This window comes from Heterostelium album, assembly GCF_000004825.1.
Source record: "Heterostelium album PN500 unplaced genomic scaffold PPL_contig15, whole genome shotgun sequence".
Taxonomy (NCBI): Eukaryota; Evosea; class Eumycetozoa; order Acytosteliales; family Acytosteliaceae; genus Heterostelium; species Heterostelium album.
In genome coordinates, this window is record NW_008805092.1 from 93,057 (window position 1) to 105,684 (window position 12,628).

The following is a 12,628-nucleotide window of genomic DNA, read 5'->3' on the forward strand; positions in this document are numbered from 1 at the left end:
GTCACAAACAAAGTTTTGAGCGCTCAAAAATGAAAACTTTTTTTTTTTTTTTTTTTTTGATGATTTTTTTTTTTATAAATGAAGTGCAATTAATTGATTGTTTCTTTAGCCTGTCATCAACATCATTTTTTAATCTCTTTCTTTTTTTTCACTCTATTTCTTTCTTTTTGTTATTTTGTTTTGTTTTTTTTTTTTAATATACATTTCCAACTTTTTCTTGTTAAATTGAACCTTCTGACTAAAGTTCTCTAATTCCCAACAATTTTTTTAATAAATATTTATCATAACCATCCATCCATCAATCACATCCATATCATTATTCCTCTACCTACCAACTTTGTTTAGTTAGTCCATTGTTTTTTACTTTTCTTTTTTCCATTCCACACAGTGTAATCTAATTCAAATCTCAATCAAAACATCATCATTTCATTGTACAATATATATATAAATATATACATAAATTTATTATTTAAAAAACATTATTTTTCTTTTTTTTTTTTTAATTATTGCATTATATTATCATTACTTTACATTTCTTCTTTATCTTTGCATTTCTGACATCAATACCAGCAAAACACATTGCACCGACTTCATCATACACAACACTTACATTGCAACGATAAATAATTAAGTAATAGTAGTAGTATTTAAGAATAATAAATAATAATATTGTAATAGTAGTAGTAGTTATAGTAATAGTTTAACAAAGTATAATAATCATATATATATATATATATATATTGAAATATAGTTTTTAAAGTACATAGTTATATAGTTACAGGTTTTTACACAGAGTTTTATAGTTGTTTAGAAGTTTTTGATTTGAATTTTAATGCATAGTTGCATCAAATTCAGTGAGCAGCAAGTGCACTTCACAAAGTGCTAGCATTGTTTGAATAATCATAACATCATTGAATAATTGCTACATTATTATCAAACAATAAAATAAATCAACAACAACAACAAATAAATTATTTATGTAAGTGTAAGTATCAAAGTTTACATCAGATATAACTCATATCACCCCTATATTTTTATATCACTCTTCATCTCCTCCATATTTGCATGTATATATCACATAAAATAGATTAGATGGTTTTATATTGGTCATTTTTGATTTGATATGTTATTGATAGATTAATTTTAAAACTTAATAAGTTGCTTTTGTTTGTTTTTTTTTAGTTATTGTCATTGTATTATCTATTTTATTTTATTTTTTTTTGTCTCTTTTTAGCGCCTTTGATTTCATTATACCATATATAGTTGAATTTGGGGCTAAAATATGATAAATCACTCTGACACACCACTCATTCATTTACATTCATACAAACACCACACAGTGTTACAGTGATGTTCACAATAATTCATAACTCCTATCCATTCGAATAATCTTGATGACATTATATATGTATGTATTTGTTTTTGCCGCCGCCGCCTTCCATTCTCTTACACATACACAGCATCAATGAATGTTGGCAATGTCATCAACATCATCAACATCATCATTAAATAAACAGAGCTCGCCCTCTCATTCAAACAATCATACCACACACACACACACATATACAAAAATATATTAATGTACACATATATTTGTAGATTTGTTGTTTTAATCAATCATATTTTGTTATTGATTGGTAATTACCGCTCAAATCATTCAATCAATCATTTTTTTTATCTATCTATACTTGTGGTCATCATTCCTGCTCACTAAGAATAGTAGTAGTAATACAAAACACAAAAAAAAAAAATAATATTATAATAATAATAGAAAGATACTTTAAAAAAACAAAACAAAACAAAAAAGTACATAAATTGAAATCATCAGTATCCAATTCAACGATCTCACGTTTTCAAAACAACAACAAAATGCATGAAAAACAATCAAAATGTCGATCACATTGCTCCTTTTTTGAACTAGTAGTGGGGATAACATAGTCTGTTTTTTTACTTATTTTTGGTGTGTTTCGATGATTTTTTACTAGTTTTTGTTGATTGAGTTTTTTTTGTTTTTGTTTTTCAGCTTTTTATTGATGCTGAACTTGATGATTGTACCATCAACACACACACAGCACACACGCACACCTTTTCAGTTTCAGTAGCAAAATACGCTGAAACATCAAAAACCAAAATCAATCTATCACCATTACTACACTTGTGTACCAACAACCAACAACAATAAAATCAGCGCACATTAACAACATTATCATCATCCTAATTAATAAGCTTTGTTGAGCTTATCGAACATCTGACCCTTTTTTTTACTTTACATATCTATTATTAAAATAATCATTTTGTTTTTTTTATTGCTTTTTTTTTTTTTTTTAAAACATTACAACAATTTACTTTTTTTTGCTTTGTTTTTGCTTTTAATTTATAATTATATACTTTTTGCCCACAATTTAAATATTTATCTTATTTATTTATTTATTTAAATACCCACCCCAAATCAATATTATAACAAATAAACAATATTCATTTCCAACCACTCAATCAATCAACTCTGCTCGACTTTAATTAGTTTGTAGTTAGTTGTTTGTTTGTTTGTTAGTTAGTTGTTCAGTTCAGTCAATTGGATCAGCAAGCAGTAAAATTCAGCACTTTTATTCATTCATCTCTCTCTCTCTCGCTCTCTCACATCTTTATTATTATTTTGTTTGTTTTTATAAATATATTTTTCATTTTTATTTTTATTTTTTGATAAAAATAGAGTAATTCCTACTTTCCGCATTGATTTTTCAGGAGTAGTTAATTGGTTGTGTTGCAGTGCACTTCACTTTATTGATGAGTGATTATTAATAGTAAAGTGATTGGGTAGCAAACAATAAATATTATAAATTATTATTATATCTATTATTATTGCACATTATTACATTGATACATTGAATTAGATAACTGGTGGCTACTTGACCTTTTTGTTGAAGGTAGAAGAGCTTTTCTTTCTTGTTATTATCAGTAGTAGTAATAGTAGTAATAGTAGTAATTTGATGTTATTGTGATCTTGCACCTGACAATATTAATTGTTATCGTCGTAAAGGTGTAGTGTTAACACTGACACAACAGAATATATTCTAAACTACATCTTAATTCATACATCTCATTCTCACTCCTCATATTTATATAATTATAGTTCCATACTTATTACATTTTTAATATTCTTATTATTATATATTATAATACCAAATCAATCAAATCAAATTAAATAATAAAAACACAAATCTATCCACATTGCTAAATAATACTGCTGTTGTTGTTGCTGCTGCTGATGCTTTTGAACTACAATGCAACTTTGCCAACAACAAGAAGAAGAAAAGAAGTACAAATAGCAAAGGAAAGAGTACTCTTTCTTACAAATAAACCAACAACAACTACTATTTAAATAAATAAATTAATATTTAATATTAATTATATATATATATATAAATAATAATCACATATCAATAATAACAATATATCCAATAGCAACAATAACAACAACACTGTGTGTCTGGGTCGACAATAACAATATATAATAATTAAAATAATAACCCAATATCCTTGTTTTTTTTCATATTTATTTTCAATAATAATAATAACAACAATAACAACAACAAACTAACTAATACTATTAGTATTAGTTATTTTTAATAAACCTAAACCTATTATATCAAAGTAGTAGTAGTAGGAGCATCAACAACACATCAACACCAACATCATCAAAATCAACATCATCAATCATCATCCAATTCCATCAACAATCAAGCAATTTAAGCAAACAAACATACCAAAACAACATATCTATATCTAAATCTTTTCCAAGCTTTTTTTGCTTTTTTTTTTCTATTTTTTTTTGTTTTTGCCTCTTTTTTCCAATTTTCTATTTGCTTTATATTCAATATCACAGTATCACTACTCATACCTCTTAAATCATCAATCAATTAATTAATCAATCAATCAATTAAAACAACAGGATCAAACAAACCAAACATTTAAAATCATTGAAAAAAAGGTATAAAAAAAACAAACAAAAAACAAAATCATTTTATATTTATATAAATCTGCAAACCTCTGCCCATTTCCAGAACTCTCCAATAGTAAAACATAAAAAAAAACATTATATAACCAGAACAACAACAACAATAACAATAATAATAATATAATTATCACCAGCATTTATTTAAACATCAAAAAATCAATAACATTTGATTATTTTAAAATTAGTTCATTAACTATTCAACCAACCAACCAACACACAAACACATTTTACTTTTCACATCACTTCATATTCATCCCCATATCTTTAAATTAAATTACTTTAATCTAAAGCTTTACCCTTCCAATTTAAAACAAACAAACAAAAAATAATAGCATATTAAAAACAAAAAACCATATCTAAATCAAAAAGACACTCTATTACCCCCATCAACATCATCATCATCACCACCACTGTCATCAACCTAAAACCACTTGATATCAACTTCATCATTCATAAATACATACTACTAGGGCCATCATCAAATTTTATAATACATCTTAAAATTCAAAAACATTTTAAACTCAATAGATTATTATTTTAATATTATAATACATATTTATATTTATATTTATACTTTTTTTTTTATTCATTTTAAAATCGAAAAGGAATCCTTCTTCTTCTTTTAAATAGAATAGTTGCTTTGACATCCTTTAAATCATAAAAAAAAAACAAAATAAACTAAAATAAAAAAAGTATGTATAAATTTACAAAATCTCCTGGGATTTTTATTATGATAATAATTTTGGTGAACGAGTTTGACCTAATCTCAAAAAATTAATTTCCATTTTACTTTTTTTTCTTTTTCTCTTAAATTATGATATTTTCATTTTTTTTTTTCATTTTCATTTCATTTTTTGCAGATAAAGAATAATTTAAATCATGTCCAACAGAAGACACGACATCATCATTGACCGACCACCATATAAAAGAGAATCTCCGAGCATCGAGGAAGAGGCAAAGATCACAAACAAAAGATCTGCCCTCGGTGATATTACAAACAGACCATCTTCTTTTCACCCGATAAAGATAAAGCCAACCAACAGTGCTGCTGTTGTTGTGGCTGTTTCTACATTCGAAGATATTCAGGTAATGTTTAAATTGTTATATATAAATATTTTAATATTACTAACTTTTTAAATAATTAATTAATTAATTCATCATCATCATTTAGAAAATGGATTTAAATAATAATAATAATAATAATAATAGTAATAATCATCAAAATAATAATGGAGTAACTCTTTTACAAGAAAATTTACAAGAAAATAATAATAATAATAATGGTCGTCCGTCACCAAAACATATTGGCCACACTGAGCAAGTTAATTCAAACTCAGTGATTGGTTTACAACAACAACCTCACCAAACACAACCACAACAACAACAACAACAACAAAAGCAATCACTGCTTCAAATCACATCCAGCACTGTCATTTCTCATAAAGGTGTTTTTTCGGTTGGCGCCACCGCGGTAACAGCCAAACCAAATCATCAACCATCTCAGCCACCAAAACTAACATTAGTCAATAGTGTAATCACCCAAGATTCGAATAATAATAATAATAACAACAAGACATCATTATTGGCATCAACCGAAAGAATACATAATAACAGCAACAACAATAATAATAATAATAGTTTTCAAAATAATAATGTTAGGAGTGAAGTTGTACAACCTTCAAGATCAACCAATAATAACTATAATTTAACACCACAAAACAACAACAGCAATAATAATAACAATCGAAATAATAATAATACTAATAATATAGTAGTAAATCCTTTTTTAAATAATAATAATAATAATAATAATGCAACAGTAATAAATAATAATAATTCAAATAGTGATAATCAAATTAATAGAAATAATAATAATATTGTATTTGGTAATCAAATCATTGTAGATCGACAAACAGAATTTCAAATGACAATGGCCCATCATATTTGGGGAGATTGGAGTTCATTTTATCAATATGACATCGATATGGAAGTAGATGGCGATCCAGTCTATTGCACAGAATACATTCATGACATTCAAGATAATATGAGAAAGAATCAAGTATGATTAGCTATTGTTTTAAAGAATATGGAAATACATACATACAGATATTAATATTGTTGTTCATTTAATTATTATATATTAGATTAAAACTCAACCAAGAGATTACATGCCATTTCAACCGGATATCAAACCAAATATGCGTTCGATTCTAGTCGATTGGATAGTGGATATCGCGTTTGACATTAGAATCAAGAATGAAACGATATTCCTGGCGATCAACTACCTCGATCGCTATTGTTCCGCCGTCAAGGTCAAGAAAGACCAATTCCAGATGATTGGAGCAGCATCGTTCCTCATCGCCTGTAAATACGAGGAGGTGCACGCACCCACTCCACACGAGGTAATTTCGCTGGCCGGCAACTACTTTTCGATCGACCAACTGTTTGAAGCAGAGTCGCTCATCCTAAAGGCCATCGATTTCCGACTGACCGCACCCACTGTTAAATTCTTTTTGTCGCGGCACTTGCGTGCTGCCACCACCGCTGATCCTCGCGTATCGGCACTCTCCCACTTTTACGGTGAGCTCTCGCTGATGGACTACAACCTCGTTGCCTACCTACCATCGTTTGTGGCAGCGGCCTGTGTCTATCTGGCAATGATCACCACCAATCACCCATGGACTTCGACGTTGTCCTTCTACACCCGAGTATTGCCCGACGATCCGTTTTTCAAAAATGTTGTCCGACTATTATGGAATCTTCACCGAAGCGAATCTACTCTTTCCACCATCAAGAACAAGTACAAAGACCATCTGGGTGATATCCGTCCACTCCCAGTTATTCCATAAAAAAATTTAATAATAATAATCAAATCAAAACAAAGAAAGCTTTCAGCCAAAAGTCAAAAACATAAAAACATATAAATGTTTTTTAAAAAAAAAAAAGAAATTAGTAAAAAAAAAACTAAAATCAAACAAAAAAAGAATAATGACAATTAAAAAAATAAAAAATACCAAAAAAAGAAACACAAACAAAAAACCAAAACAAATATATTTGTTTATTGCAGTTTATTATAAATTATGATTGTTTATTGCAAAGATGAAAGTTTGTTATACTAAAAATATGTTTGTCATCATTCGGTTGTGCATTTTTGCAAAAATCACCAAATTAAGATTGAAAAGTTTTTTTTTCGAAGAAGATTTTTTTTTTTGGAAAAATGGATTTATTTTTTTTGCAAACTTAAATACTCCTTTTTTTTTTTTTTTTTTACTCAATTTTATTATTGCAAAAAAAACTCCCAACAAAATTTTTTATTAAACTTTCCTCATCATTATTTTTGTAACACATAATTATTATTATTAATTAATTAGTTAGTTAGTTAAATTAATATTGTATTTAGAAATTGGATATTAATTAGAAATGCCACCAAAGAAGAGAACTATCAGTGCAAGTGATGATGCTGAGGCATCAAATTCAATGTTCAGTGGAATGGTGGTGATGGCCATTGGATCATCGTTTACCACCACTCAAAGCGTATTGTTAGGCAAGATCACTGATAAAGGTGGATCGGTCGCCAAAGTCTATAACGCTTCCAAAGTAACTCACATCGTAACAACTCAAGCAGATTACGATAAGTCGGTCGGTCATCGTGCCGGTCTCAATTTCCTCAAGGGTGTCAAAAATGGTAATCAAATCGTTTCAGAGGATTTCTTTTTGAAATCGATCGAAAAGAATGCCAAGCAATCAGAGAAGGACTATGCCATTAAGATTGCTGAAGCCAAAGAGGATAAAGAAGAAGAAGAAGAAGAAGAGGAAAAAGAGAAAGAAAAAGAACCAGAAGTTGCACCCGTTGCACAAGAACCAGATGTAGAGGATGAGGAACCAGCGAAACCAACAACCAGAAAGAGATCCAAGGCTGCAGCTGAGCCAAAAAAGACCAAAGAGGAGAAGGAGAAAGAGAAACTCATGGCTGAGGTCGACTCTGACTTGGATTCATCCGACGAAGAAGAGGTATCAACCAAAACCACCATTAAGATTAAGGGTAGATGTGCTGTAGATATTAATTGTGCACAAGTTAATGTTGTAAGTTTAATCAAATATTGAAAAACACACTCAACAACAAGAACCATTGGAAATTAATATTTAACTTTTTTTTTTTTTTTTTTTTTTTTTTTTTTCACAAACTATTAGACTCATGTGTATGATGATGGTACCGTTTGGGATGCTACATTGAACCAAACAGAGATTAAGAATAACAACAATAAATTCTATATCATCCAATTGTTGGAAGCTGACAATGGTGGAATGTATTACGTATGGAATCGTTGGGGACGTGAAGGTTTGGTCGGTCAAAGCAAGATTGAATCATACACCAACAAGAACCAAGCAATGGCATCTTTCTCGAAAAAGTAAGTTATAATAAAAATAATAATAGTAATAATGATAATTTATAAATAACATATGCTAACACCCTTTTTATTGTACAGGTATAAAGAGAAAACAAAGAATGATTTTAACAGTGGAAAACCATTTGTAAAGTATCCAGGTAAATATGATTTGGTAGAGATTGACTATACCGTCAAGGACGACAAGCCAAAGGCAGAGAAGAAGAAGGCCGTTCATCAGGGTGAGAGTAAACTCGATAATCGTGTTCAAAACTTTATCAAGTTGATCTTTGATTTGAAGATGATGAAGAAGACTATGATTGAAGCCGACTACGATCTCAAAAAGATGCCACTCGGTAAACTCTCAAAGAATCAGATTCTCAAGGGTTACGAAGTGTTGAAGGCAATAGAAGAGAAGATCACCAAGCCATCGGCAAGAGGTGACACGTTGGTCGATCTCTCCAGTAGATTCTACACCGCCATTCCACATGCTTTCGGTATGAGAGTTCCACCCGTCATCAACTCACTTTTCATGGTAAAAGAAAAGATGGATATGTTAACAGTAAGTTTTTGTAATTTTTATAAAATTGAATATAATTATATGGAGAACTAATACTTTAAATTTACTTGTAGGCACTTGCTGATATTGAAATTGCAGCAAATCTTATCAAGGAATCAGATAATGATGATTCCAATATTATTGATGCTCATTACAAACAATTGAAATGTGATATTCAACCAATTGAAGTCGGCTCCGAAGAGTACAATAACATTGCTACCTACGTTTCGAATACCTACGCCGGAAAGACACCAAAGATCATCAGTTTGTTCAGAATCAACAGAGAAGGTGAGACCGGTCGTTTCGAGACAAAGAAATCACTTGGAAACAGAAAGTTATTGTGGCACGGTAGTAGATTGACCAACTTTGTCGGTATCATTTCTCAGGGTCTGAGAATTGCACCACCAGAAGCACCGGTCTCTGGTTATCGTTTCGGTAAGGGTATCTACTTTGCCGATATCATGTCGTTGTCGGCCGCCTACTGTCGTACCTCTGGAACCGACGATTTCTGTATGTTCTTGGGTGATGTCGCTCTTGGCAAGACCGCCGATCTCTACCGTGATACCTACATGGAGAAGCCACAACCCGGTTCAGACAGTACATTGGCACTCGGTATGAAGGAGCCAGATCCCTCCATGGTCCACAAACATGCCGACGGTTTTGACATCCCATACGGAAAGATTGTTCCATCACCATACAAATCAACATCTTGCTCCGAACATCAATATGTAGTCTACGATGTTTCTCAAGTGAATTTAAGATATTTGTTACAACTCAAATACTAAAGAGATCATCAATCAACACACAAAAAATCAAAACCAAAACCAATTTCGCAAAGCTTTACAACCTGTATAACAAAATTTCTATATAAATAAAATTAAAACTATATCAAACACAAATATTTGTAACTCTTAACAAAGTCAAACTTTTCTACTACATATTGTTAATCATAATACAATTTCAATATCAATTCTGATTTCAGTAAATCATCATGATGTAATCCAGAAATGGAAATAAGTTTAATTATTCAAAATTCATGAATGAAGGTCCACGTGAACTTGATTTCTATCTGTTAATAAAATGAAATTATTACAAATAAAAGTAGTACTTTTAATTTTTTTTTTTGTTTTTTCCAAAAAAAAATTTGTAACGAAAAAAAATTGTAATTTTTTTTTTTTTTTTTTCAATCAATCGAATGATATTGTGATAATGTGATATGAGTGAAAAACGAATATGATTAAAAATTTTTTTGATCAATAAACTTCAATTTTTTATTTTATATTTTATATTTATTTTCATATTTTATATTTATAGTAAATAGATCCTAGGAAATATAGTAAAAATGTTGAAAACAGGATTAAAAACATGTTTGTTGGAGATCAACGGTGGTCTTTTGATGCAACAAAGAAACTATGCAAAGCGTATGGTCTCTAAAAAGATATACACACAATTGAAACGTGAAAAAGTCGATTGGGATACCATTAAATCATCAAAGATCCTAGAGAGACTCTCGGAACCACCCGTTATCAATCAGTTTGGTGACATCAAACAACAGGTCAATGCTATGGTCGAAGCGATGCATGACTTGACCGGTCCCAACACCGGTAAGATCATCTCGACACAGGAGCAGGCCGTCGCCTACGAGAATGCATCGTCCGACCTGCTCGATATGATCAACAAGATCAAGTACGAAACAAAGGAGGCACATCTCGAGGCAGACATTGCCAGTGGCAAGCAGCAGGTTCGTGCAGTGTCCGCTCGTTCGCTGGTCAAGAAGATGTTGAACTCACAGCAACAGAAGAATAACGATTTGTTGATTAGCGAGTTGGTCGATGGCGAACAGATAGACATGTCGTTGGCAGAGAAGTATGCCGATGTCAACCCAGAGAACATCGACGACATCGATGTCGTCAATGCCAGACTGGTTGCAGTGCGTGATTCAATCAAAGAGTACAAAGACCTACATCGTAACGACGACTACACCGCCGAAGAGACATTCCAACTCACACAATACCGTGAACTCAAATACGCTCTCTACAAACGTCGTGAACAACTTTTGGCCGCTTCCGAAATCGATCCACGTGAGAAATCAAAGAGAAACTCTAGATTCTTCTATCAACCAGGTGAAAACTCTCCATTGTTTGATTTCGCAAAGATGAAATTAGAAGAGATTAATGTAATTATAATAATAACAATAATAATAATAATCATTCTTTGTGTTTGTTTTTAGTATACTAATCATTGTTTTATTGATTTTATTCATAACTAAATATAGGCTATGGAATTGAAGGAATTAGAAAGACAAAAGAATGTTATCGAATATGCAAAGTTGTTAAGAGAAAAGAAGAAAGAAGATATTGCTTCAGATATGTCAAAAGTTTAAATTATAATATATATTAATAACAAATCATAAACAAAACAATACAATACAAAACAACATTATATATAAATGATAATAATAATAATACATTAAAAAAATAATACATTTTTAAATATTAAAAAAAAAAGAGTTTTTAATAGTATATTTTTTTTGTTATATATAGTTAGTTTTATAGTTTTATAGTTATAAAGTTTTCTTTATTATTTATTTTTAATATTAGTTTATTATTTATTTATCTTTTGAGTCGTTTATTGATTGATCGATTAAATCTTTGATTTCTTGAGTACGTTGTTTTGTTTGATCTAAACATTGTTGTAGAGTCTTTTCGTCTAGTGGCGTGATACCAGAGTATAGTTGTAAACAAAGTTCTCTCTTCTCGTTATATACAATCGATATGCTACCGTTAGACAGCTTCTCCTCTTCCAACGATGGATCTGACAGCACGTACTCATCGATCACCGCAAACGACAACGGTATCAAATATGAATTTATAATCAATGTTCTCATTGTATCTTCTTCTTTATATACTTCACTACCATCATCACTAACTACACCTTTTGGTAATTTAACTAAAATGATAATAGGTTAATAATAATCTAAAGTTATATTGTTGTTAAAATAACTATTTATATAATTAAATTCATACCATTCTTTAGAGCACTCAACATTGCAATGATAGCAGCATCCAATATATTACCATTGTAATCCAAACAATATAAATCGACATAGAGATACCAAAGATACTTTCCATCGACATCAAAGTACAGTTGTTTCGGATCGATATCCAACAGTTGTACCAATTGATTCAGTTGTGTGCACAACGACATTGCTTTCTCTGATGGTTTAGTCGATGAAAATATATTTGAGCATATTGGTCCCATTTCAATATTTACAACTAATATAAAAATATTGTAGTTTTAATAGCAATTTGTGTTTTGATATTAGTATACACTCACTCACTTTCATTCTTCTTTCTTTTTAAAAAAACGATTAGTAATTAATCTAGATGTACATACTAATTTGAGATTTACAAGTATTGGATGTTGTTTGATCTTGTTGTTTCTCAGCAATCTCAGCACGTACACCACAAATGACAGAGGTATTTCCAATCTTTACGAATGATGAACCGTCAGCAGTCAGAATTGAACCTGCCGATACTGTTGTGTTTCTTATACGTTGTAATGATCTACCATCTGGTCTCACCGATCTCTCTAGAAACTTTCTATAAAACTCTAGTGGATGAATCTTTTGAAATGCCTCCATTCTCTAAAATATATATATAACCTAAT

At 30.2% G+C, this 12,628-nt stretch overlaps 3 protein-coding genes across 3 annotated transcripts; 2 read left to right on the plus strand and 1 right to left on the minus strand.

Annotated features, from left to right (window-relative positions):
* Positions 1–4,894: 4,894 nt before the first annotated feature.
* On the plus strand, positions 4,895–6,864 carry cycA (cyclin; the record flags this gene model as incomplete). Its single annotated transcript, XM_020577104.1, has 3 exons — positions 4,895–5,101; positions 5,187–6,074; positions 6,160–6,864. The coding sequence occupies 3 exons, from the start codon at positions 4,895–4,897 to the stop codon at positions 6,862–6,864; spliced, it is 1,800 nt and encodes a 599-aa protein (XP_020432778.1).
* A 571-nt stretch (positions 6,865–7,435) lies between these two features.
* adprt2 (polyADP-ribosyltransferase) lies at positions 7,436–11,342 on the plus strand (the record flags this gene model as incomplete). Its single annotated transcript, XM_020577105.1, has 6 exons — positions 7,436–8,098; positions 8,207–8,424; positions 8,503–8,962; positions 9,034–9,708; positions 10,281–11,135; positions 11,235–11,342. 6 exons carry the CDS (start codon positions 7,436–7,438, stop codon positions 11,340–11,342), a joined length of 2,979 nt encoding a protein of 992 aa, XP_020432779.1.
* Positions 11,343–11,567: 225 nt separating this feature from the next.
* PPL_06243 (exosome complex component RRP43) lies at positions 11,568–12,602 on the minus strand (the record flags this gene model as incomplete). The annotated part of the gene is made up of 3 exons (XM_020577106.1): positions 11,568–11,908; positions 11,986–12,234; positions 12,356–12,602. 3 exons carry the CDS (start codon positions 12,600–12,602, stop codon positions 11,568–11,570), a joined length of 837 nt encoding a protein of 278 aa, XP_020432780.1.
* Between the last annotated feature and the right edge of the window lie 26 nt (positions 12,603–12,628).